This window comes from Scatophagus argus, chromosome 14, assembly GCF_020382885.2.
Source record: "Scatophagus argus isolate fScaArg1 chromosome 14, fScaArg1.pri, whole genome shotgun sequence".
Classification (NCBI taxonomy): Eukaryota; Metazoa; Chordata; class Actinopteri; family Scatophagidae; genus Scatophagus; species Scatophagus argus.
In genome coordinates, this window is record NC_058506.1 from 18,349,839 (window position 1) to 18,374,244 (window position 24,406).

A 24,406-nucleotide genomic window follows, 5' to 3' on the forward strand; every position below is an offset into this window, starting at 1 on the left:
GACTCAGTTTGTCATCATTAACGTGATGTGGTCAACCTCTGCGAGACACTTCCAGGTGGGGCGTTTGGTTTTCTCTCAGAGAGATTTCCTACAACAGACTGTTGCATTTAACTCAAAGAGAAAGCAACATACTGCATGCCTTAATGACAGATGAAACAGTAAGTTGGTCTTTGCCAAAATGCACTTGAAATTACAGAGCGTGTCGTCCTCATTCAACACCAACAAGACATTCACATGTGTCTACTCCGCACAGAGAAAATGTGGATTTAATGTTGTGTCTTTCCTGGTGTGGTTTCACAAATAACCTTCACGTTTGTCCTGTTGAACACACTGATGTGGTGCACTGATAGTTGCAGTGTACGGTCAGGCCTCAGACTAGTTTTTCTACCTCATTTCCAAATGGCTAGTGTTTCATGTTAATAGCCTTGCTCTGATTGCCCAAACGTTTAGCTTTCAGAGTCCTGTGCAATGTTTCAGTTTCTCTCATTTGATTAGCAAGCTTTCATTCTTGTTTCAGTAGAACTCAGCATATACCCAAGCATATAGTGAAAGGAAATGAGGACCACATGCTTTTTTTCTGTTCTGTGGGCTGCAAGGGCTTTCTGAGCATTTCATTATAGATTGTGTGTGATGGCCTTTTTTGAAAGAATGAATTACCATATTTTACTATATTCTAGTCTTTTTTCCCCACCTGTGATTGATTCCATTGTTGGGGAAATGAGCACCTCTGTGCTTTGAAGGCCTGATATGAAATAAGTAATTACCTTCACTGGACGGATGAGAGGATGAAAACGAGGTTATGGGCCAGGTGTGACAGGCCTGCAGAGAGCCAGAGAGGAGCTCAAGGGTGACTGTGGCCTGAGAAAATCAGCTCTTTGACTGATTCAAGCTCAGAGTTCAAAGAGGTTTATTATCATATACACAGTGTCAACACCATGTCGCGGGTAGCCTCCAGTGGGAGGAGTCAGTAATAAATGATTCGACGTTTGGTGTTCATGTGGCGACTTGTGTTGCTGAAAGTAAGTTGAGTATAAATGGCTACACAGACAACAAATTACACTACTTGATCACAAAAATACTACCTGGAGTGTAGTGAACATTGCGAAGCGCTGCTAAGATGGTGTATTTTTCTTCAGTTGTCAACATCCTATCAGAGAAAGCCCTTGAGCATTCAGATAAATGCTTCGAATTTAGGATTGAGGACACTGCATGCCATGAGATGTAAGTTTAAACAAGATGAAATGGAATTAAAATGATAGGCCATCTCAGGAGTGCAGACGGAAATGTTTCCTTTTCAGCTTCCCGGCTTTCAAGTGAGCACTTCTGTGAGATCTTAGAAATCCCGGCTTCACATCCGTCTGAGCTCCGCCCTCCCTGCACAAATCTGACACTTAGGTAAGAAATGGTGCAGCTTTATTCTGCGGAATCGGCCTGATTTTGCAGATGTCACTCCACAATGAGAGGATTCAGAGCCTCCCATTAAAAGTAAGAGTCTCAAACTCTCTACAGCATGTATAGATTTTAATGCCTGACATTTTAAGCAATAACACAAGATTATAAGAACTGTGAAATACTCATGATTGTAGGTATGGCAAAGCAAGACTAAAAGTCTAAAATATCACAAGCAGGCCCTGAAGATGTAATGTCATTCAGATGCCACAACATAAAAGCATTGAACCAAAGGAACCACATCTAACAATTCTGGTGTTTAAGGTAAACCTAAAAAATTGTGTCCTGAGGGTGGTGCTTTAGGAAATGCTATTTGGTCATTCAAATCAAGAGGCTTCACCCTTTGGATAGCATGAATATCCTCACAAAGATCAATTCCACTTTTCACGATGATGAAATATACGTGTGCAGAGGTTAGCATTATCGAGGTGCCAAGAGCTTGCCTAGCTGCACTATCGGAGAACTTTGTCCTCTGCAGATCACGAATTTCCAAGATTAATTACAGAGTAAGATTTCCACAACAGCAGCTAAGAGATTGAACACGCAGACTGAAAGGCTAACTGATGTCGCCATCCTCAACAGATCCTCTCTTTTGTTAAATGATGAAGATGCTTACTTGTTTCTCCCATAGTGTGTCTTTAAGAATCCAACAGACTGTCTGCTCACACAGCTGGGATGTTGTTATCTTTTTCCCGGTTCGTTCTGTTGTCTTCATTCAATTTGTGCCGCTGTGCAGAGGAACTGGAAATGGGAACAGGCTTTGATTCTCCATTATCTGTCAGATGCTTTCACACTGGATCTCTTCTCAAGGCTCTCTGATTCTTTCTGGCAGGGTGTAGCTGACTTGCTTTTGTTCCCCTCTTGACTACATATGACTCCTCGTGGAGTAGGTTCATGAAATGTCAAACCAGTGATGTGAATGTACCTCACAGGTTTACTCACAAGGCACCAGAACAGGAAAAGCTTTTCAGCTCTTCAGTCACATGATCTTTGTGATGTTTTTCCTGGGACAATCAGAGGTGCAGCAAAAGTGGAGCACTGAGACATGGTCACATGTCCAAATTTCAACCATATACAAAGACAAGCATTAACAGGATCCACAAGCTCTCTGGTTTAAACCTTCCCATCCTGTAATTTGCCAGGAGAAAAGAAATGAAACTGGGCCAGCTGCCTTCATAAGAACAAACTCATGCCATTGACAGCGAGGCAAAACCTGAAAGAATTAAGTAGAAAAACTAAATTCACTTGAATCCAGGATGGAGCTTAAACAGGCTGAACGTGTTCCTCCAGTCTGGAACGGTCTGAACAAATGGCATCTAAATAACCAGTGCCAGGGTCTCAAATCCTTTGGCGTGTTATCGCAGGGCATTTTTTGCTGCATGTGGCTGCACTTCATTTTTACGCAGGACCCAAGCTTTTCAGATTTGGCTAACTTGGATGTAGTCTTACAGCATGCCAGATCAAAAAGTAACCTAAATTTAACATGAACTCACTAAAGACTGCTGAAGTTCTGGTTAACGCTCGTGCAGACACGATGCTCACTGTGACTGAATATTGAACTTAAATAAATTTTATGTTTATGAGTGGATTTTCATACTGCGGTGAAAGGAATGAAAAGAAGAAAAGAATGACTGCCTGAAGGTAAACGACACTCAAAACTAAATTACAGCATTAAATATCTGATTTGTATTAAATGGACTAAAAATGCAAAAATGCTAGTATGGACCCTGTTATGTAATGTAAACTGTAATTTTCAGCTGATGTTCTTCATGGATTTCTCTCAGCTGAAGAGTTGGTGAAGAGCAGTTTGGCTCGTGTACACGAGCTGCTTTTGGATGTGTGCCTGGTGGAGGCAACCTGAACAGAATATATAGCACGCTGTATAAATCTGTTCAAAGGCGGAGGTGACAGCAGCATGTGTGTGTCGCCAAGCGCCAGCGAGTGACTGACTGCAATACAATGAGCTGCAGTGTCAAAACACTGTTGTTATTCTGCAGCTCCAGTCTGTGATTTAGTCTGCCAGGCCAAATGGGTTTATGTAAATATAACAACAGGTATTTAAGCAAGTCACTGAGCCTCAGAATGACTGTGGAGTGGGAAAAAAAAAATCATTCATCTCACAGCCTTGAAGATGATGATGAAAAAGAGAAAGAGTGAGGGACAAGCTGTTATGCTGAAAGAGGGAAAACAGCAGGAGGATGATGATTTTGACCAGGGTTATTAGATAACTAAAATAAATGTAAAAACTAGACATGATAAAAAATGTCATGTACCTTTAAAACTAACTTTTAAAATGAAAATAAACAGGAAATGTCTTGAATTCTTAATTTGGTCCAGTTTGTCATCAGAGATGCTCACTAGTCATTTTGTTTGTTAGTCCAAGTCAAGTCTCTGGCCTGTAAGGGTTGTAACGAGCATTCAGTCGTTTGGTGCACGTCATGTCTGCCTCCGCTATCAGCACTGATTAGTTTTTTGGTTTACAATCACCAGCCACTGCATCATACATAACGGTCCACCATAGAACATATGCACTCCCACAGCAGAATCTCCTGATATAAAACACCTTGTGCACAGGGGAGTCATGATTTGGTGTTTTTAGTTTAGTCACTTCAGTTCAATTCAATTATTTATGTAGTGCCAAATCACAACAAAAGTTATCTTATGACACTTTCCAATTACAGGAGGTCTACAACAAACTCTTCCTGTTTAATTTTCTAGTTTTTTCCCCATCTGTGTTGTTTTCCTTTACATTTCCTCTCTTTGTCTTTTTCCTTCCTCTTGTATAATCCTGATTAGTCTCACCTGCCCCTCGTTAGTCTTCCCTCCCTCCTGTATTTAGGCTTTGTGCTCCCTCCTCCTCAGTTTGCCTTTGTGTTTTCTGTGTCTGTTCTCCAGTCCTGCCTTTCGTGTTTCTCTGTATTCTTGGTTTCAGATTATTCTTTATTTGGACTGTTTTTTTAAATTTTATTTTAGCTCTTCTTGGTGCCCTGCCTTCTGCGCTTCCCTGTTGGTTTCCCTTTATTTGTTACACCTGCCCTTGTGTCCTCTGTCTGCATTTTGGGTCATCTGATTGTGACAGAGTGACTGACAGAAACTGCTGCAATTTTAAATTCTACAACAAACGAAAAGCATACAGCTTATTAGACAATGTTCTTAAATGATAAAAAGGGGCTTTTTATCTTTTCAGCCTCAACAGCAGACAGACAGTCAACAGTAAGAGGAAACAGTGACTCCACAGTGGAAAAATACTCATGTGAAAATGTGCTATAGTAGAAGTAAATGAGTAGTAGTAGTTAAATAAGAAAGAGCAGTGAAGCACACATTGACTAAAATGTTGAATTATTGATGCATGGAGAGCAGATGTAAAGAGCAGGGAAGGGAAAGCACTTCAGGTTCCACAGCACTCGAGCTCTTTAGCACTTTCTCTGCCATCGCGACCTTTACATCTGGTGCCACCAACACCAAAACAAACTGGTGCTGTTAGAAGAGAAGCGCTCAGACATTCTGGAAGTAGCCTAGATAAGCGAAAAGACACGCCGCCTGAATTTGAAGTTAGAATTTCACTGCACTGCCCTTTAACAATGTTTTCCATTACTGCCTGTATTGAGTCGCCTGAATAAATCAGTTGAGCTAAATGTTAGACTGATAACTAGCAATAATAACCTTTCTGTCTCGCACAGCACACTTCAGGCCTTCTTTGTCAGGCCTTGAAACAATCTGCTCATGTTTTATGAGCTTTATTTCCTCTGGGAAAACCTTGCCCATTACCAAATTAAACATTATGTCATGTTCATAGGGTTAATGAAAACTGTCAACGAGCTTGTTAGACAAAAGTTAATTATAAAGGTATTTTTCCATTTTAGAATCTACTTGGGAGGAGTGCAGGAGGAGTTGGCGCCTCAGTCTTTGACTTGAGGATCACCTTCAAATAATGAAACATTCTGGGTGCTATTTAGTTATTTTTTTATTCCTTAAAGGAGCACATGGGACGTGTAATACACAGGCACTTAGATTTCAACTGAATGTGGATGTGTTACCTAAAAACACCCTGGTGGAACAGCTCCGATCTGCCTTTTTAAATAGCAAGGCATGTTAAAGGGTTTGACCCGAATACGTCCACCCAGTTCCCCGGCGACCCGAGCCTGCCGCTGCGACGCTGCCGCAGCTGCAATTTTCCATTAGCGAGTGACAGCGCGGCTGTTAATAGCAGCGAAGCCCTGTGGAGAAGCAGGTTAGCTGTAATTATTCAGCTGAAAGGTTATGAGCAGAGCAGGCCTGTCACACCTCTCCTGGCTCCCTGAACCGAAGGAGGCCAGGAGGAGTCCGACCGGCAGCAAGCGTCTCCCCAGAGAGACAAATTGCACTTTCAGCAGTGGAGGCATTTCCTGTTCTGTTTGAGGACTCTGTCGGTCTCCAACAATACATCCATCAGCCTGCTGAACGCACATGCAAATAAGCTGCTTTTCGTCCTGACTTATTTCTGCATACATTTTCTAGATATGAAGGATATAGTTGGCGCTAAAGAAGGAAAATGGTTTAATTTTTCAGTCAGGGCATGTTTTTTGCAGTAAGTCTCTGTCTCCAGCTCGCATCTTTCCATTTCATGCTGCCTGCTGTTCACATCGCACATCATCAGAAAGGAGTGGGTGCAATTTGCAGGGTCATAATATGATGGAGGTGAATGTGGAGCTTGATGTGTTAGAAATGGAATTTAAATGACAGTGGGCCCCCCCCCTTTGTAAAATTGACTCGCCACAGCGCATTACACACACAGCTCCAGAGTCTCAGTAATTGTGAAGATTACCCGCCATTCACTTCTGATTGTCTCTGCATCTGTTTAGAGCTCGAGATGTCAAAGCTTCAATCACACTTCTTTTCAAACAGCACTCACGATAAAGAGCCGACAGCGAATGAAAGTATTCTATTTACTCAAAACGTGTGTCTGCCTGTCACTTCCGCTTCAGAGCAGCACGGCGGGCTTGTCTGCCATCATTTCTTAAAGCCTGACTTAATTGTGTGGAAGGGCCCGCTGTTGTAGATTTCAGTGATCATCAAAAGGCTTGCATGATTTATAAAACAAGAAAAAGAACAAGGGCAAGTGACAGTTTGCCTTTGTGTTTAACTTTATTTTTTCTTAAAACTCCATGTCTGATCGTTCTTGTACTTTTTTAGCTGCAAATTACAAGAGCAGAGGAGGCTCTGATGGGATTCAATCCCAGGCCAAACAGAAGGCATGATGATTAAAGGAGCAATAAGACTTGTACTGACTCAAAGCATCAAAATCTTCAATAGGGAAGGTTATCTTCATGTGTACTCTATTTACAATCCCTCTCAACTGACTGAGGACTTTCTGTCAAGGGATTATGCCTCATCTGCTGTGTTGCTGTCAGCTGTTTAACCCAATCAGTGCAAAGTAAAAAACATCAGTCCATATCATCATCTTTAAGATGTCCCTTTGTCTTGTACTTGAGTGCAACTACATGCAAAAAGAAAGCCATTTCTGCATTGACTTCCACTGTTTGTTTGTTTGTTTGACACTTGGTGACATTCAAAAGCCAATAATGTCCTCCCTCTCCTACTCGGGGTATTGGATTTGTTGGTCAGGTTGATGAGTCACTCTGTCAATAAAAAAAGTGAAAGTGGCAAATGATGTCTGGACCTGAGCAGCTGGCTCGCTGTGCAGCCCGAGACAGAACAGAGATGATGAGTTTGTTTGACCTCGGCTTTATCAGTTTTCCAATAAGAAGTCTGCTCATAGACAGGTGGAGTCAAGAACCTGAGTGGTCAGCTATACTGAGCTGGAGTGGACACGCTGCGGGTGTAGCATGTATGAGAGGTGATTCTGGGTCCTGATTGAATCAACCAGGACTCAAATCATAAGGTTGCCTGTGAAATGATGCAAGATGACAGACGTTCGCATCTTGAGACAGAAATTGGATGATGAACTTTGCCCCTTTATTTTTCAGTAGGAAAATATATTTGCACTTTCAAGATGAATATGTACAATGTTTTATTCATGAATGAAAGGCATATTCTTGCAATCCATATGCACACTGTGCAGATGTCTGGACCTTTTTCCAGTTATAACTTGCAGAAAAGTCCTGCCTGTGTCTCCATAATGTTGCTGTGGTGCCTTGGATGGAAACACAGGGAGCAGGTTTTTCCTATTGTTGTAATTAAGGCAACAGTTGAAAAAGACAAGGTGAAGAGAGGAAAACAGATTGAATCCAGCAGAGGTTTAAATAGACAGTCAAAGACAGCAGCATCTTAGCAAAAGTTTGACTCTTGGAAGGGTCCAAGCTTCAGTCTGTAAGAGCTCTTTGTTTCACCGAGGTCCCCCCACCCTGTGGAAGGACAGAACAGAAAGTGTTGGTATCATAATAAACTTCAGCTCACTGTATGCTGGCTGACTGCTGGTGCGAGTCATTCTTTTACCTCCGTCCTCGTCACAAGCTCCCGCTGTATGATTGAATTCTGGATATTGTTGTTGTTGTTTTGGTCTGACCAGCTCTTCAGCTCTCAGCCAGAGCGCTTGGATCACTGCTGTCCCACGGGGAATGTTTCTGAAGCAGCACGTTGTTCACTTGTAGCTTCTTATCTGGACAACAGGGAAGCAAAATTAACAGACAGCTTGACAGCAGCTCAAACAACACGTTGTTCAGTTAGACAAGCTGATATTTAACAAAGTTTAAGAATGAGGCTGGCGTAATTCTGTTTATTTTATTATTATGAACAGTGTGTCTCATCTCTCAATACCTTCTAGTATATTATTCACCTAATCAAAGACGATCGCTGTTTCGTGATCTCTTTCTTTGGAAGACGCCTCGTCTCACCGTCCAGAGGCCTCAGTTGGTGCCCTGGTTGAAGCGCTCCAGCACGGTGGCGTTTGTCCTCTCAAACAGCCACTGCTGGCTCAGAGAGGAGGGGTCGCACGTGTTCATGAAGACCCGCCGCTCGCTCGGGCTGCTGTCGATACAGCTGTTACTGACGGGGTGGTACAGGCTCTTATCCTGGAGGAAAACATAAAGAGGGCAGCGCTGGTCATACATGAACCGTCAACATTTTTTCTCACGGCAGTCATTACGCTCTAGATATGATTTTGTAAATATTTTAGCACAACATCTTTTACTCAAGTATGACTCTTGGGTACTTTTGACAACATTAATTACCACATAAAAATCTTTAAAATTGCAGTTACTCCTTCTCCCTCTTAAAGAATTGAGGATATATGAATATATCCTGAACATATACGAAAATGTCAATATTTAAACTTTAACTGCTGGTCACAAAATGTAGAGTCCAGTTTCTGTTTGTGCACGCTGAATACTGGACCGGGATTGGCTGCTGCTCATAGGCCTCGCTTCTACAAAAGTTGGGTTTTCAAGGAACAAGAAGAAAAACACGGTTTTGGCTGGAGGAGGACCGAATTAATATTAGTTCTGGTCAGTAACATCTTTTCGTGAAGTGCTGTTTATTAACTTGCCGCGTCCTTCATGTTTTGGGTTTGTACATAACATTTTTGAATTAATCAGATCCGTCCTAAAGGGGTCTTTACTGTGGTATAAGAAGCATGGTGTTCAGCCTGAAGTTCTTTCTTTGGACCGGGATGGGACGAGGGATGTAATGTCCTTGTATAAACAGGCTGGATGTTTGGATGTTTTGGATGTTTGTTGGATGAACTGCTGGCTCCATCACATCACATGTTTTCAGTCATGACCTCATTAAAATTTTTTTCTTTTTCACATTATTTATTATGGTGCACAGTACAACCTTGCTGATAGCTTAAAGTCTAAAAATCTCATTACTCTCCTGCAGCTTCTCTCTGGGTTTATGATTAATTCTTTCATGTTCTTTTTTTATTAACAAGCAGAAACCAACTGTTTCGCTTTTTCTGTCATTTTTGCTATTGAAAATTGTTCTTGATCACCTTTAACCTTTAAAGTTAAGATATCATCACCTCATTAAGCTATCATGTTAACCAGTTGTTGTTTTATTTTGGGGTGAACTGTCATTTTAAAGTAATATAAGGTGGGGACTCCTAACATCGCCTGTTTATGAATACATCAATTCCCCCTCACATTCTTTTAATGAGATATTTAATAGAAGGCCACCGGCATGTTGGAATTATGCATTCATTGGATTAAGTGACTCTTGGCTGTGATTGCAGCAGCATGACAGCAGGAGAAGGACAGTAAACACAAGTTTGACCTCCCAGTCTCCACTTTCCTGTGTCGTACCTTTCTGTAGCGCCACAGCTGGTTGCCCTTCATGCCGTGACAGTCGTAAAGGGTGACGGGGCTGTTGTGGGAGACGGCGTCAAAGCAGACCTTCCTTGTGTGCATGGGGTCACCCACCCGGATATCCTCCCTCCAACCGAATGTTAACACCTGAAGAGAACATGTCTAAACTGTGACACACATCAGTGTCCCTCCCCCGACTCTCCCTGAGGTTTCTGTCATCTGTTGACAGTGAGTCATCGGCTGTTCAATGGGCAAACGTAACCATTAACACCTTCTTCAGCGTGCTCACCTGTCACCATCCTTTCAGATACAACATAGACAACCATACAGTATGAAAGGAGGGTCGCGGGTCAGGAAATTCAGAACCTCATGAGACCTTTTTAAGAGGGAGTGTAGTGAAGGACCCTCACCTGTCCGTGGCTCCAGCCCACCTCGCCGCGACCTTTCACACAGCTCTCCAGGCGGATGGGGCTCCCCGACACAAAATGTTTGATCTCCATGCACATCCCGCTGCCCACGTTACGAATCTACAGATCATACAAACACATGGGCGGTTAATCAACAGAGCGTTCGTTCTCTAGTTAAGCTCAGTCATATATTGTTACTACAGATCAAAGTGTTGTGGCCCTGCAGAAACTTAAAATATTGTGTTTAATAATGAGTTTGGCTCTGCTTGAAATAATCCCATTTCAGTATTGACTCTCACACCTCTTTTCAGCTCAACATGTATTCCAGAGGACTCTGCTGTTGGTTTGCTCTTTGCGCTCACAGTGTTTTTGGTTTGGCCCCTGGCTGAGAACCCACGATGTCATGATGCCAGTTGCAGCATGCAGGAGGAGAAGCCAAAAACCTTGTGTTTTATTGCAAACATGTTTCATCACCATTTCCTGTCTGTTGTTACCGCTGGGATTCACTAACTCCAGCTCGATGCACAATCCTCTGCTTTCAACTCGGAAAACTCCCAGAAGTGTTTAATTTTTAATAACACAAAAATCCTTTGCTGAATTGAGCGTGATATGTGCTTTCTGATGGCCACCCTTGTGTCCAGTGCACTTCAAAGCAGCACACGGTGTTTGTGCTACACATCAGCTCAATCCAATCACCAAACAATAAACTGCTACAGTATCACCAGTAGAAAAACTGTTAGCTCTCTTCATATCAATGTATATATATATATATATATATATATATTTTAAATGTCAAATCTTCACCATTTATCGATTTATATTTTGTCTTTTCGTTCTATTCAGTGTAGCACCATAAGGTGCTATATAAATAAAGTTGTTATTATTAGTAGTAGTAGTATTATGATTATTATTATTTGCCAACTCAGACCAACTCTGATCTGAAGACATAATACTTTTAACAGTGTACATACATGAGGTTCTTCTCTGTGCCCATACGCAGCTTTTGGCATTTAGTAAAGGAAGCGGTTCATAGATTTGTAAATACTGCATTTCTGTGACTTAATTCTGAATGTATTAATGATAAGATCACAAAGTGTGGTCATGGTTGATTGGCTAATTTCTGTTCCGAGAACCAATGTTGGGGCCTTCAGGCATTAAAAAAGTTTTCCAAAGAACTTCTGGGGAAGTAGAAACCGCTGACATTTTCAAACAAAGGATGAAAACACTGCTTAAACTTTGGTTTCAGCAAAGTCTGTTTTTTTAATGCTCGTTTCCTTCTTGGACCTATTTTCTCCACACTTATCAAAGACTTTTCATCCTTACCTCCCCCCAGGCTGCAGCAGGAGGCTCCACCGGTGGGTAGTGTTTGGGCAGATCCCAGGCCACCTCGCTCATGAACCACTTGAAGCTCTTGCAGTTGAGGTGGTTTCTCAGCTCCTTCTGGGCCGTCATGTCTCCTGCCGACAGGTGACGGTACTCCGGCCGGCGCTGGTAGACATATTCAGCGTATTCGTCCATCCACACCTCGGCTACACGCTTCAGATTCTGAAATCAAAGAGAGAGCCAGGCAGAAAGAATCAGCAAACAGCCAATTTTTCTCCGCTCTGCTCTGTGAGCCTCCCACAAATAAACAAAATCCTACAGTCCTGGATAATCCCGTGGAACCAATATAAGTGTTTATATCGTATGCTGTTAGCACCACTGGTTTGGGGAATTCTGCTCCGACAACAGCATCCACTTCCTGACTCAAAATAACCCAACATAACAGCATCACTTTGTTGCATCGAAATCCATTTGGTGCCTCCTGAATTCAAGCTGACCTCATCTGCTGGAATGTGGTTTTGGTTAGAGCACTGTAGCCCTTCAGTAAAAATAACACTATAAACTACAACCATTACAATGAAACAGCAATTTCACTTTTGTGCAGAGAACAAGTACGCTTATGTAAATGTTCAGCTTTATCTGCAGGGTCCGGTCGATTCAGAGCCATCAGCATTCCACTGATGCTCTGTTTAAAGACTGCCGGTAGGAATAAAAAATCAAAACAAAGGCCAGCGCCTTTCTGAGCCAAACAGAGCCAAGTTCCAGGCTGCGACAGAGGCATACATAATGAATGATGCTCGGCTGCACCCCCCAGATGATTTACTGCTTTTAGACAATTTCTCATTCTGTGTAGGTACTCTGAAGCACACAAGGAACAAAGAAACTTAAGCTCATTCCTCACAGTAACACCTGTAAGGGTTATATGTCGTAGATAGCGAGCAGACTGCACGCTGCTGCCTCTCGTCTGGTGGTCTTTTGTTAGTGGGTGCTGAGCTGACTGCAAAGTGTTCTTGTGCATACAGGAGGAACAGGAGAGTACATAAAAATGCTGCCTTTTGTTATACTGCACAACTTAAAGACTATCTCGCATTAAGATGATGAGTTCAAGTGAGCACTATATATGTTTGCATGTGTGCAGTGCTTGTGTTTGATGTAGGAGAGCTTTTTCATTGTGTATGCGTATGCAGGAAACCTCTATGGACTAAATGTTTCCTGAGCTGAAATGTGTTTTGTTTTATATAATAACCACACGTCAGCACAGCATCAAGCCACACATGCTGTGTTTGTAACTGTAATTTAAATACTGAAGAGCCCTGTGTGTGAATACTGCAGGATATTAATCGAGTTAAAAATCAATGACTAGCACTGTCGCCTCACAGCAAGAGGGTTCCAGGTTCGAGTCCCGGTCTGGGCCCTTCTGTGTGGAGTTTGCATGTTCTCCCTGTGCCTGTGTGGGTTTTCTCCGGGTACTCCGGCTTCCTCCCACAATACCAAAAACATGCACATTAGGTTATTTGGCTACTCTACATTGCCCCTAGGTGTGAGTGTGTGTGGTTGTTTGTCTTTGTGTGTCAGCCCTGCGATTGACTGGCGACCAGTCCAGGGTGAACCCCGCCTCTCGCCCGTAGTCAGCTGGGATAGGCTCCAGCTCCCCCGCGACCCTGATGGATAAGCGGCGTAGAAAATGGATGGATGGAAAATCAATGACCTTTTGCTGATAAGATGTCATGTTTTGTTTTTAAATTTTGCAACAGCATAATTTAATTTTTCTTCATTTATTGTTTGTTTAATCAAGAAAGCTCGCAGATAAGAGCTTTTTGAGGAGAGCAGGCAAAAAACTGGAGATACTATGAAGAGAAACTATGAACTTCCAGATAAATGAACCATTCTAAACATTGGAGATGTACTGCTGCTGTGGACAAGCTATGCAGTCTGTTCTGTTTGAAAGCCACACAACGCCTGACAATGGACTCATAGCATTTAGATTTAATGAAAATATTAAGATGATTTATATATTAAAACTCTTTTGTCTTGATATCCCCCAGTTTAGAATGTAGCTTTTCTTTCAGAAAACCTGTGACTGATCTGCTGTATTGTGTTTTGTCATGAAGTGCAGTGGAACATGGGGTGAAGGATTACCTTTGCCAAGCTGATCCCACCAGGGACCTTGTAGGGGACGTACTTCCTATAGATGTGTCCTACCCTGGAGCAAGGGATGTCCTCCATGCGACCACCGCACATCCACACCTGCAGGAACACAACCAGAAAGAGAGGAAGATATTTCATCAGATGAATCTTTGTTGTGCTCAGAAGCTTTGTCCACCTTCACATTCAGAGGCTCAAAGTTGTGGGAAGGTGAAGTAAGGAAACGATCAAGGAGTCGAGCAGGAGGCCGATGGCGAGGAAGAAAGAGCCATGAAGAGCAGCGGTTCTGACAGGCTTATAAATCCTGTGAGATGAAGAGGAGAGACGAGTGAATTCAGAGGGGGAAGCATTAATAAAAGCTGAAATGTCAATATAGAGGAGGAAGAAACCAAAAAGCAGCAGGGTCAGACTGGAGAATGACTGAGCTGCTGGGAGTTTAAACTCTGCTGGTGTTGGAGAAACAGCAGTAACTTTCTGGGAACGCTGTCTCTTTAAAATATTGAAATTATGCAATGTGATTTTAATATTTTTTGAGCACCCTGATGAAGAAAAAGCAAACCTTCCTTTATAACAGCTTTATCTGCTTTCTTTCCTTCCCCTTGTCTATCTCACAGAGACATCCAGCAGCAGCTCCTCCTTTTAATCCCCCAACTATAACGAAGACAACAGAGATGATTCTCATTCTTGGCTCGCAATGTTGAAACTAAATCTCGGGAAAGAATGGGAGGGAATGAAGAGGACGGGGAAGAAAGAAAGACTTAGAGGCAGCAGGCGAGCTGGAAAAGGGCCTTTGTTTTTAAGACAATAGGGAAATGAAAAGCTGGATTTAAACAAAGAATAGGTAGAAAGACGAGTAGGGCCTCCAAACTGTTCCTGCAAAGTCCTCATATGTAATTAAGAGTTTTGCTAATTGAAGGGACAGGACCAGTGGAAATCTACCCGTTTTACATGACTCCAAGTTGTAAATACTGACATCACAGACTTCAACAGGGATGTAAAGATGAAGTTCCACTACCAGCGAACCGTCCTAGATCACACTGCGAGAAACTACAGAACAGTAGAATTCACTCTGAGTGCACGAACAAAGCACAACTACAACACAAAATCCAGCACTAAAACCAACACCAAAACCTGACTTGTTTCTGTAGGTGTCAATAAATAAAGTCTAAGCACACACGGTTCAGTATGAGCTATCAGTGGCCCCGGTCAAGTGTTCGCCTCTATATGAATAATAAGCATCTAACCAAAGGCTTCAGTGTGAGCACTGGCTGACACATCACTCCAAATGGACTGAAGCTGGTCTTTCAAACACCAGCTGGTTCAGACCGTCATGTTTGTGTTCTGGCTGGATGGAAGCCGCGAGTACAGACGTCAGAAAGCCGGTGCAACAACACCAGCAATATGCTGAACTCTACGGTCATGAGTGAATGAAAAAACCCAAAAAACTATGCTTTCAGAGAAGTTTTCCTGTTCCAGCCAGTTAGCTAACTTTTACTCTGAACTCCTTTCTCTGGCTCCATCCATGGAGGTTTAATTATTTCTGCCTCCAGAGCAGCTCTGTCTCTAAGAAATGTTTGCATAACCCAAACCCCAATCTGCCGGAGTGATATAAAAAAAAAATCTGTCGTTTGTGTTGTCCTCTGGCTCGGCGTGTGGGGTCATATCGCCCCTGCGCTCTGAGCCCCTGTATGTGCTGACATTATTTCACTGTGTGAGCTGGAAAAGCCCTGCGTTCTCATAGCAGCAAGACCAGGATGAAGCTTCAGATTAACTGTACCAGTGAATGAAGTGATTGTGTTTCACATGCGAGCAGGGCCCTGACTGTCTGTGGGAGCAGCAGTTTGGTTGTAAGGATTAGTATGAGAGCTTGTTAATCTCCTCACCTCAGGAGACTGGCTGTCTGCGCTCTATCAGCTAATGGGGATCTTAATAAAAAGGAAACCAAATTGAATATCTGAGGGCATAAAGTAGACTTAAGAGGCACAGCTAGGCATGTGCTGATAGCAAAATTTTAATAGCATGATAATCTTGGCCAAAATAATAACCTTGGTATGGGATATTATCTCAGTAATTACTTAAATAAGATGAAAAGCTTCAAAACGGTATTAAAACATAAGAGGTTTTTGAGCCAGGTTCAGTCCTGGGTCACGGCCGGTGTTTTAGCTGTTATTCATTTCACGTTCACAGCCTTAAGGTAAGAAATCACCTTTTGCCCAAGTGAGAGGTTTTCCTTTACACTGTGGGGTTAAGGTGGAATCATTCTTCTGCATCAGATCCAGACTTAGAGCTCAGCATTTATTTGTTTCTAAGTTTATCTGTCAGGGACAAAGTGAGAAGAAAAGGAACAGCTTTCACTGACAGGAAGTGGACATGTGGTGGATGTATGAAAATACTGTCACGTGTGAAGAGGGCTTTTTAAACAAGTGAAAAGAAACAAGAGTCGAATTCGATTCATTCATGTGTGACCGACTTTTTATCTCATGTGGAAACAAAGTATGACGCAATAATTTTTAAATTTCACATGAACATTTTCACACGGAAATTACAGCTCATTCATACAGTTTATTCATCTTTTTTTTCCACAAGTTGAAAGGGGTGAAGATGAATTTTTAACCTGGTCAGGCAACAGATCATATCAGTAAAAGAGATTGCTGTTCTCTGTATACCATCAACAAACACACAATATGTTGCCAGTTGCCTTGCTAAAGGACAGGTGTGAACGTTTTTTGATCTAATGTTTGGGTCGGCAGGCTTGTCGCTGTCTTCCAACGGCTATCACAAACTGTTAGAATATAAATCAATCAATCGTCTTTTGAGCTGAACTTTGGTTCAAAGATTGTGGTCATGGTTGAAACAAAACAACACAGACTGGAAACTGGAAATGAAATGCGAATCATCAATCATCTTATCACGATAAAAATGTCAAACCAGTTTAAAGGAGTTTAAGCTTCTACGAAACGCTGAAGTCGAAGGTCAGCTGCGCAACATGCTTAAAGGAGCTGCTGGTTTCAAGTCGGCGTGCGATGGGAACAAAACACATCTCATAAATACGAAAACTAACTTCTGCCTGCTGTAACTTTGTCAGCAAGCGTTCGTCTTGCTTCCAGCTGTGTAACCGATTCTGGCTGGTCGACAAAATGTGAGGAAAAAAAAGAAGGTTCCTGTGAAAGACTCTCTTTAAATTTTTAGAGGATGTAAATACATTGAATTCCAGAAATAAATGACTTTGTAAGACTAAAGAGCATCAAAGTAGCCAGTGGTTTATAAACATAACTGAAAATTATTTCACAATTATGGAAACCGGCTCCTGTCGCTATCGCTCTGTCCAGTCATTTGATCTGTTTTACCTTGAATGAGATCTCGTACTGTTCTCCTCCCCAGATCTCCAGCCCCGTGTCATATCCTCCCAGCTCCCAGAACCACTTCCTGTCCACAGCAAACAGTCCGCCTGCCATCACTGGGGACCTGCACGACACACAAAATACAACACAAACTCACTACTTTCGGTCAACAGAACGCCAAACTAGTTTGTGTCAAACAAACACCTTGAAACCTGATAAAATGAAGTGTGGAGTAAATCAAAGCAGCACACCTGTTGTGAAATTAAAAAGGATTGTTGTTCCATCTGTGCTTTCTTATTGGTATTCATACCAATAAGAGGGTGCAAGAAGAGAAGGTGCCAGATGTGCCGGTGTGTGATCAGGACTTCGGGACAATGATTATCATTTTATCTGTTAGCTGTTGAATATTGTGCATCCCCAGCTTTTAAGCATGAATTTTTGTTCTTCACTGTCACACTGAGCAACAAACCTCAGAGTCGCCTTTTTAGGTCCGCAGGAATAAAAAAAAGAAAAGAAAAAAAAAGTCAGAATAAGAGCCAGAAAACTGCACCCAGAGACCCGGACCATCGGGCGAAGTTCATGTATTTGTGGTGATGCTATTTCTGGGCAGATAATGAAGACGCTCTGAACAATGCAGAACCAATTAACCCACCACAGAACACTGTGGCTTCTGTCTGCTGTGACAAGCTCTGCTGTAGCTGTCGTATTGCTGCTGTACCTGATTGGAGCTGCAGCACACCTGGGGCACATAAACAGGAGCAGCAGGTGCACACGCGCGCACGCACACACACACACACACACTCACATTTCTATTTGATTTGTTGTACAGAAGCCACATTTCTCCACTTTAACCCGAATAATGTAACACCGATCTTAGCAACTGGATTTTTCTCATCTTTTCACCCCCTAAAAGAAATGCAGCCCAATTCACCACAGACATATCACAATACACACTTACAGGTTGTCATAGTTACGGTCTTTTCATCATGTGGAAGACGGAGGCAGGCTGCCAGCAGGTAGTCTGCTCTCGCCCGATTCGTCCCTGAGGAGGATCAATTAAGGGCAAACAGGGCAGCTCCTGTACAGTCAGCAGTGAGGAGCACTCGGGGGCTTCCCACGGCTCATGAGCAGCAAGCACAGATACGAATCCCGTGGTGATAACTGCCAGGTTTCTGCAGTTTTCCTTCTCCAAGGGTGAAAAGGATCAAATGGAACTCGCAGTGACTACAACAAACCCTGTGCTTCTCTCCAACAAGCTTCTTGACTTGAACACTCATGCAGCTCAATGACAGGATAGGGTCTGCTTTGGAGTGAGGTTTACCTTCTCAGGTGACAATCGGTTAACAAAAGATTGATGCTACACGGACAAAAGTATGTGGACACTAAACATCACTCCAAACCCTGCTGCCCTAGCTGCATGTTAGAGTAAATCTGAGCACAGTACAGAAGAATGGACTTAATTACTGCTGAGACAAAATGAAGCAAAGGAGCAGCTTTACAAATACAATGCCTTTTGTGTGATGTGCTAATTGAGAAAGTTCAAAGTGTACAGCTCCAATTACCCTTGGAAATGAGATTTTAGTCCAGTGTACATGTTGAAAATAGAACTTCACAGTTTGATGGGTAACTCCTTGTAGCAACGAGGGACAACTGAAGGACATGTAATTTGCTGTCACAAAAATTCTGCTGTTGCTGATAAAGTGACAGAAATCAGAAAGGAGCCTTTGTCACCTGTTTCTATGTGTTACAGTGTGGCTGAGAGGAAAAGCACTGGTGAGCTCAATGTTTAATTCATGTGTTGACAGACTCTACAGTTGGAAGAGCTCTGCAGTGCAGCAGTGAAGTGGCTGCTCAAAGGGGCTTCACTTCCACTGTACCGCCTGGTGTACTAGCACATGGATCCCCCCCTGCTGAGCTCTCAGCAGACAAGTTCAAATATGATTGGTTGCAGATATCCATGGTGGCCAGATGATGAAACCAAATGATTTCAACGACTTCTCCTCTGGCGCTACCAGCTGGTTAAAGTTTTCACTGATGTTGTGAAATATTTATTTGACCGTTTGGCACAAATCCTGTACAGATGTTCATGTGCTGTGTTCCAAATCACTTTTTTTCTGCTCTTATAAGGGACAGGACATATGACTTCTTCATAATATCTGATCCTCTTGCTCATCCGTCTGTTACAGTCTGTATAATAATGTAGTAATTGTCCACATGAGTCACAAAAATACGCAGCACTTACCTGAATGCACTGTCATCTGTCAGTGAGCCCTCATCTCTGACAACATGATCTCATGGGATGGAGTACAAAAAGAGCCAATTTAAGGCATGTTTCTATTTCATTTTGAGCTAAGAGCAGGAAAGGATGAATCAGGGGACTTTCATCACGTGCAGTTGGTTGCAGTTATTTGGTTTTAGGCACTACAACTACTTGGTTAGGTTTAGGGAAAATAAAAAATGTTTAAAAAATAAGTTTATTTACATTACATAAGTCACATAAGTAGATAAATCAATAAGTAGAAAATGCTCCACACATCAGCTGACATGCTTCACACCATACGCTGTTGTCAGTTTGTTGCATTAGTTAGGAACACCTCCAAGAAAAGCTGTCATGTCAGGCCAAGACGGTCGTAACTATTTTGGTTAACTGAGCATTTTACCATAAAAACATAATGACAGAAACATCAAGACAAAGTGTGTTTGAGATGGTGTTAAATCAAAGCCTGTTGGAGGAGATCAGTAAACTCAGGCTTCAGCAGCCGTCCTTCTGTTTCATCCAAAACAAAGAAGCTGCTGTTACGGCGATGAGTCACTCATCTCCCAGTTTAAGAAAAACTTTGGAAAGAACCAGCATGAATGGAAAAACGTCTGTAGAGTCACTCACTGAAAGGGTTCACTGGGGTCGTCCCCCTGCAGCTCCGGAGGGATGGGGATCCTTTTGTAGTACATCTCCCAATCAAACGCCCCTCGCATGGCGTCCCCCGCCTGAGTGTCGTAGCCGAAGTTGTCGTGGTCGATCACGTCGATCATCGGACACACGATGGTCTTCCTGTTCTGGGCGATTCGGTCTGAGAGACACAGAGGAAGGCAGATGGTTGGTGTTTGGTTTATATTTATGAGTGTGTGTATGTGTGTGTACTTCACTGTAGAAGGGTTGCCAGCTTGTTGACATGGGTCAAAACAGTTAGAGAAGAAACTGCTGTAACTGCTAATGTTAAAAAAAAGCCTTTCCACCGTGGTTCTTCAGTCAAACTTTGGAACAGCATTTATTCATTTTGGCTTTTGCAACAAATCTTTTTCTCAACCAGAGTGCCCCCACTCTCAGTATATTCTGTGAAAATACTGCTCTTTAGCTGTGCGCACCATTTCTTATGGCGAGGGCTGGAACACAAAGTTTAGACATTTTCGAGATAATGTGTGAGCGAGGGAGCAGACTTGCAGGTGTTGATTTAGCTAAATGGTATTCACATGAACCCACTAATGATTACACCTCTCAGCCACAAAATTAACACCACTGACAGGTGAAGCGAAAAACGTTAATCATCTGTTTACAATGCAATGTTGTGCGGTGAAACCTTCGGTTCTGTGGATGTTCTTTCACTCATTAACTCCACATAAACATAGAGGTTCCAGTGATCCCACCGACATGCTGTAGCCTCATACTATGACCAATATGAAAAAAACAAATTAAACAAATTTGAGCTTGGAAATTTTCAAAATGAATTATAAATTAAAGGCTTTAGTCGTGTACTGTGAGTCTGGGCTCCTTCCCAAATTCTGCCTGTTTTACTTGTGCCTCGGCATCTCATTCACACGTTAGACTTGTGCTTAAACTTTAATAATCTGTTGTGCTTTAAAGCTTGTGTTGTGATCCACTGTGTAAAATCTTAACGTCAAATAAATGCAGTGGAGCACAAAGAATGATATGTGCATCTGAAATGCAGTGGAGCGGAAGTACAAGTGAAGTACAGGCACCTCAGATTTTTTCGTCACACCCTTCTGTTATTAACAAAAGTGTCCCATTATTACAACAAGCATCACAACGTGAACACAACCACTGCCTGTTTATGTTCTGCACTGGCAAACACACATTCCATTTCCAGGCGCTGTGTGAGCACGCTGACATTGAGGTAACGTGGGTCATGAAGTTTGGTGGGAAATGGATCGGTGTGGGACGGCGCCCTGCTGGGAGACAGAGCTGAACACAGGCCCTTAATGGAAAAAGGGTAATTGAGAAAGTGAGACTGTTTGTGTGCAAGTCCATCAGCCAGAAGATGAGGTGCTCAGTCGCACAGTAGGGGTGCTGTGTGTGTGTGTGTGTGTGTGTTCTGTGTTAGGAGAAGCTGAGAGTGCTCATTGTGGAGATGGAGGACATTTTGGAAGACTGCAATGCTTTGGAAAAAATCCTAGCAGCAGATGAAACACGATGATAAACTTGTTTTCTATTCGGGAAATTACTTAGCAGAAACAGGTGGAAGTAGGACATGATCAAAGTTTTTGTCAGACAATGATTGTGTAAGAAAAAGGCAAAGCAGAAGACATCACTGGTGACAGTGAATGGCTGCTGCAGTGTTTGCTTTCTTCACACCTGTAAAACAATGGAGTGGTGCAGGCAGCATGCAGTGCTGGGTGGAGGGAGTCGGTGAAAAGTGAAAAGCATCCACCCCTAACCACTGGTGTGTTGTGACGTCTGGTCTATGGATGACCACTGTAGCATTTTGTCTGCTGGTTGCTTCTCTTCTACATTCAGTAACTGAGGACATGTTATGAAAGGGACTCTGGTTTTGGAAAATAAGGTCAAAATAAGGATATTTTGGAAAATGTGCAATTTTGGACAGTGAGGATATTTTTGAGAAAAAACAAGTGTTTTGATAACAGTGCAAAATGGAAATTGAGGGCATTTAAGTAAACTTCAACTTCAAAATGCAGTTTGATGGTTAAGACAAACTGTTAGGCTTATGGTTAGGGCTGTGGGGGAGGAAATGGATTATGTTAGCAACGCCCCACACAAGAACAGACAACCAAAAATGTGTGTGTGTGTTGCTCACCCAGCAGTGGAGGCAGCCAGTTGACGTTGGCCTCACAGTGCGAGTCCAGGAAGGTGATGACTTCCCCTTTAGCGGCGGCGGCTCCCAGCAGACGGGTCCTGATCAGCCCCTCCCTCTTCTTGGTCCTCAGGATGCGAACCTTCGGCATCCGCACCATGTACTCCTCCAGCGCCGTCCTCAGGTGCTCTGAATACAGGAGGAGGAAGGAGACAGGAAGGTGCGACCATCTGTACCATGTTAGTTATTTTGTGTAATTTTGTTATTTGGCTTTGTCGTTGTGTTTGTTTTCCCTCAGTGTGACACATCATTTAATTTCTCTATGTTTCCTTGTTGTCCTTAAGCAAGCCAACAGAAACACTGAATGAATCTTCTTTCAGTCACATGGAGACAAAATGTGGTCAGCAAAGAAACTTTGATTTCACGAACCACTCACATCTCTGTCTGCTTTGCATTTTCTGTTGGACCACAGTACCACTGTGGAGTGAAGGATGGAGCTTCAAAGGTCTGGTCTGAGGACCAGAAGTCAGTCTCAAAACCAAATACTGAATTATGGCAGCTTAGTGCACATGCAGTGGCTGCCTGAATGTGAATGCTGCAGACTTTGTGCTGTTTTACTGTAATTTTTTTCCCTCTGTGCTTCTTTTTATGTTAGTTTGGACATCTATCATCAGCAAAGAAAAATGGGTGTTGATCCAGCATTCAGGGGACATGACCAACAAAACTGTGTTCAGAGAATTTAGGATGGACTTTTCCTTTGACTTTTCTTGTTGTATTTAAAGCACAGAGGTTGTAGTGCAGTGCTTACTGCAGTGTCCTGTGGTGTCCAGGGTGCACGTTGCTTCTTGCCCAGTGCAAGCTGGCAACTGGGATGGGCTCCAGCTCCCTGCCACCCCTGGCTGGGTACTGCAGTAAGAGTGAAGGACAGACTCAGGACGCACCTGAGTTAAATAGCTGTACTTTACCCTCAGAACCAACCTCTGCCATACAGACAAAGCAGAAAATAACTTCAGTTTTCTGTCTCTGGGATCACACATTCAGTTCAGACGTTACAGACATCAAACAATGTGGGCAACGAACTCGGCTGACTGTTGATGCAGTCAAACAAGTATAATTACTACATTAAAATCCTTAAAACAACATCTAATAAAGACTCTCCTCCTTCACTGTAAAGTCCATTCTCCATGTCCATGTTTGTCCATATCACAAATATTTTTTCATAAATTATTCATTTGAAGTGGAAATGAGTTTATCTTATCTATCTAAGTAAGTCTTCTGCTGGTTATGTAGAAGTAATGCAGTTTCAACCCACAATTTAGTCCACTGAGGACTATTTGTTGATTGGCTTCAGTTTCTTCTACATCACCACGATCTTGTCTTCCAAAAAGTTTCTCTTTTGGTCAGTGGCTTTTCCTGACTAACCTGCCACATGCTGCAGTTTAAGTTGATTCATGATTTATAGATTACATTTACAAACAGGATTCTCAGGACGTGCTGAACTTTTTAATGCTCAGCAGCTTTTATCATCACATTCTGTTAAACATTTGATTGTATGAACAAGAGGAAAAGCACAGTTTTAAACTATCACAAAGGCCTTCATACACGCTTTCTGTTTGCAGATGAGGCGTTTTATATCAGAAATTACCTCCTGTCGAGTGTTGTTTCCCCCGCAGTATTTTTGGTGTATATCTTCAAAGCTTGTGTAGAGTTTGACAGAGTCGGGTATCTAAACTCGATACTTTTATGAAAATGGGCCCAGCCTATCGTGTCTCACTTAAGGAGGGTGTTGTAGCCCGCCTCATCTTATTCTTGAGGCTAAGGGCTCGAGCCCTGAGTGCTCTCAGTGCTTCGAATAGAAATCATTCCTGAAGCAGTCAAAACATGAAATACAACTTTGACAGCCACAGTGCTGCCTGTTGACAGCAGCAGAAAGAAAGAGAGGCTGTGAGGAGTTGAAGAGTTGACCTTTTAACTTCATCCTCCGGAAACTTTACTTACTTTCATGCCAATTGCAGGTCTAACTGAACAGTTGACAGCGAGAAACAGAAAGCGCTCTGAAAGGCTATCTTTTGAATACAGATGTAGTTGACCTACAGCAAGAGAAAAAGAAGGGTTGCTTTATTTTTACGATATTTTTTTGGGGGGGGCTGAACAATGTTCAAAATTACAGGGAATAGACAGGGATGAAAAGGAGAAACTGAAAAATGAGTGTCTCCAAACTCCACAGGCCAGACTGTCTTGTTTCCATCCTTCCATCCATCCTTCCTCAACCCCCTCTGTTCTTTCTGTTCCTTTTATCCTGACTGACTCTGAAAACTGTCACAGAGAAAAACACCTTTAGGAACACTGAAGAATCACAAGTACAGGAGCAACATGGAGGATGTGACTGGAATCCTTTTGACCTGTTTTTCTCTGCTTATGCAACCCTCTTCTAGAAATTAAGTTTACACAGAGCT

General features: G+C 42.6%; 1 protein-coding gene across 1 annotated transcript; it reads right to left on the reverse strand.

Moving 5' to 3' along the window:
* Positions 1–7,209: 7,209 nt before the first annotated feature.
* Positions 7,210–22,852, reverse strand: LOC124071152 (polypeptide N-acetylgalactosaminyltransferase 10-like). Its single transcript, XM_046411621.1, has 11 exons — positions 22,759–22,852; positions 21,954–22,139; positions 19,790–19,973; positions 16,912–17,029; positions 13,559–13,666; positions 11,420–11,641; positions 10,100–10,216; positions 9,687–9,836; positions 8,225–8,459; positions 7,885–8,047; positions 7,210–7,793 (listed from the first exon to the last, which is right to left on the reverse strand). The coding sequence occupies exons 2-9, from the start codon at positions 22,108–22,110 to the stop codon at positions 8,295–8,297; spliced, it is 1,221 nt and encodes a 406-aa protein (XP_046267577.1). The 5' UTR covers positions 22,111–22,139; positions 22,759–22,852; the 3' UTR covers positions 7,210–7,793; positions 7,885–8,047; positions 8,225–8,294.
* Between the last annotated feature and the right edge of the window lie 1,554 nt (positions 22,853–24,406).

Bases quoted from the DNA above. Each gene is read 5' to 3' on its own strand.
- LOC124071152 (XM_046411621.1), bottom strand. From the start codon at position 22,110: ATGGTGCGGATGCCGAAGGTTCGCATCCTGAGGACCAAGAAGAGGGAG. The intron at 13,667-16,911 runs GTAAAACAGATC...GTGTTCCTGCAG, and splicing joins AGTACGAGATCTCATTCAAG to GTGTGGATGTGCGGTGGTCG. The intron at 11,642-13,558 runs GTAATCCTTCAC...CTTTGATTTCAG, and splicing joins GTGGGATCAGCTTGGCAAAG to AATCTGAAGCGTGTAGCCGA.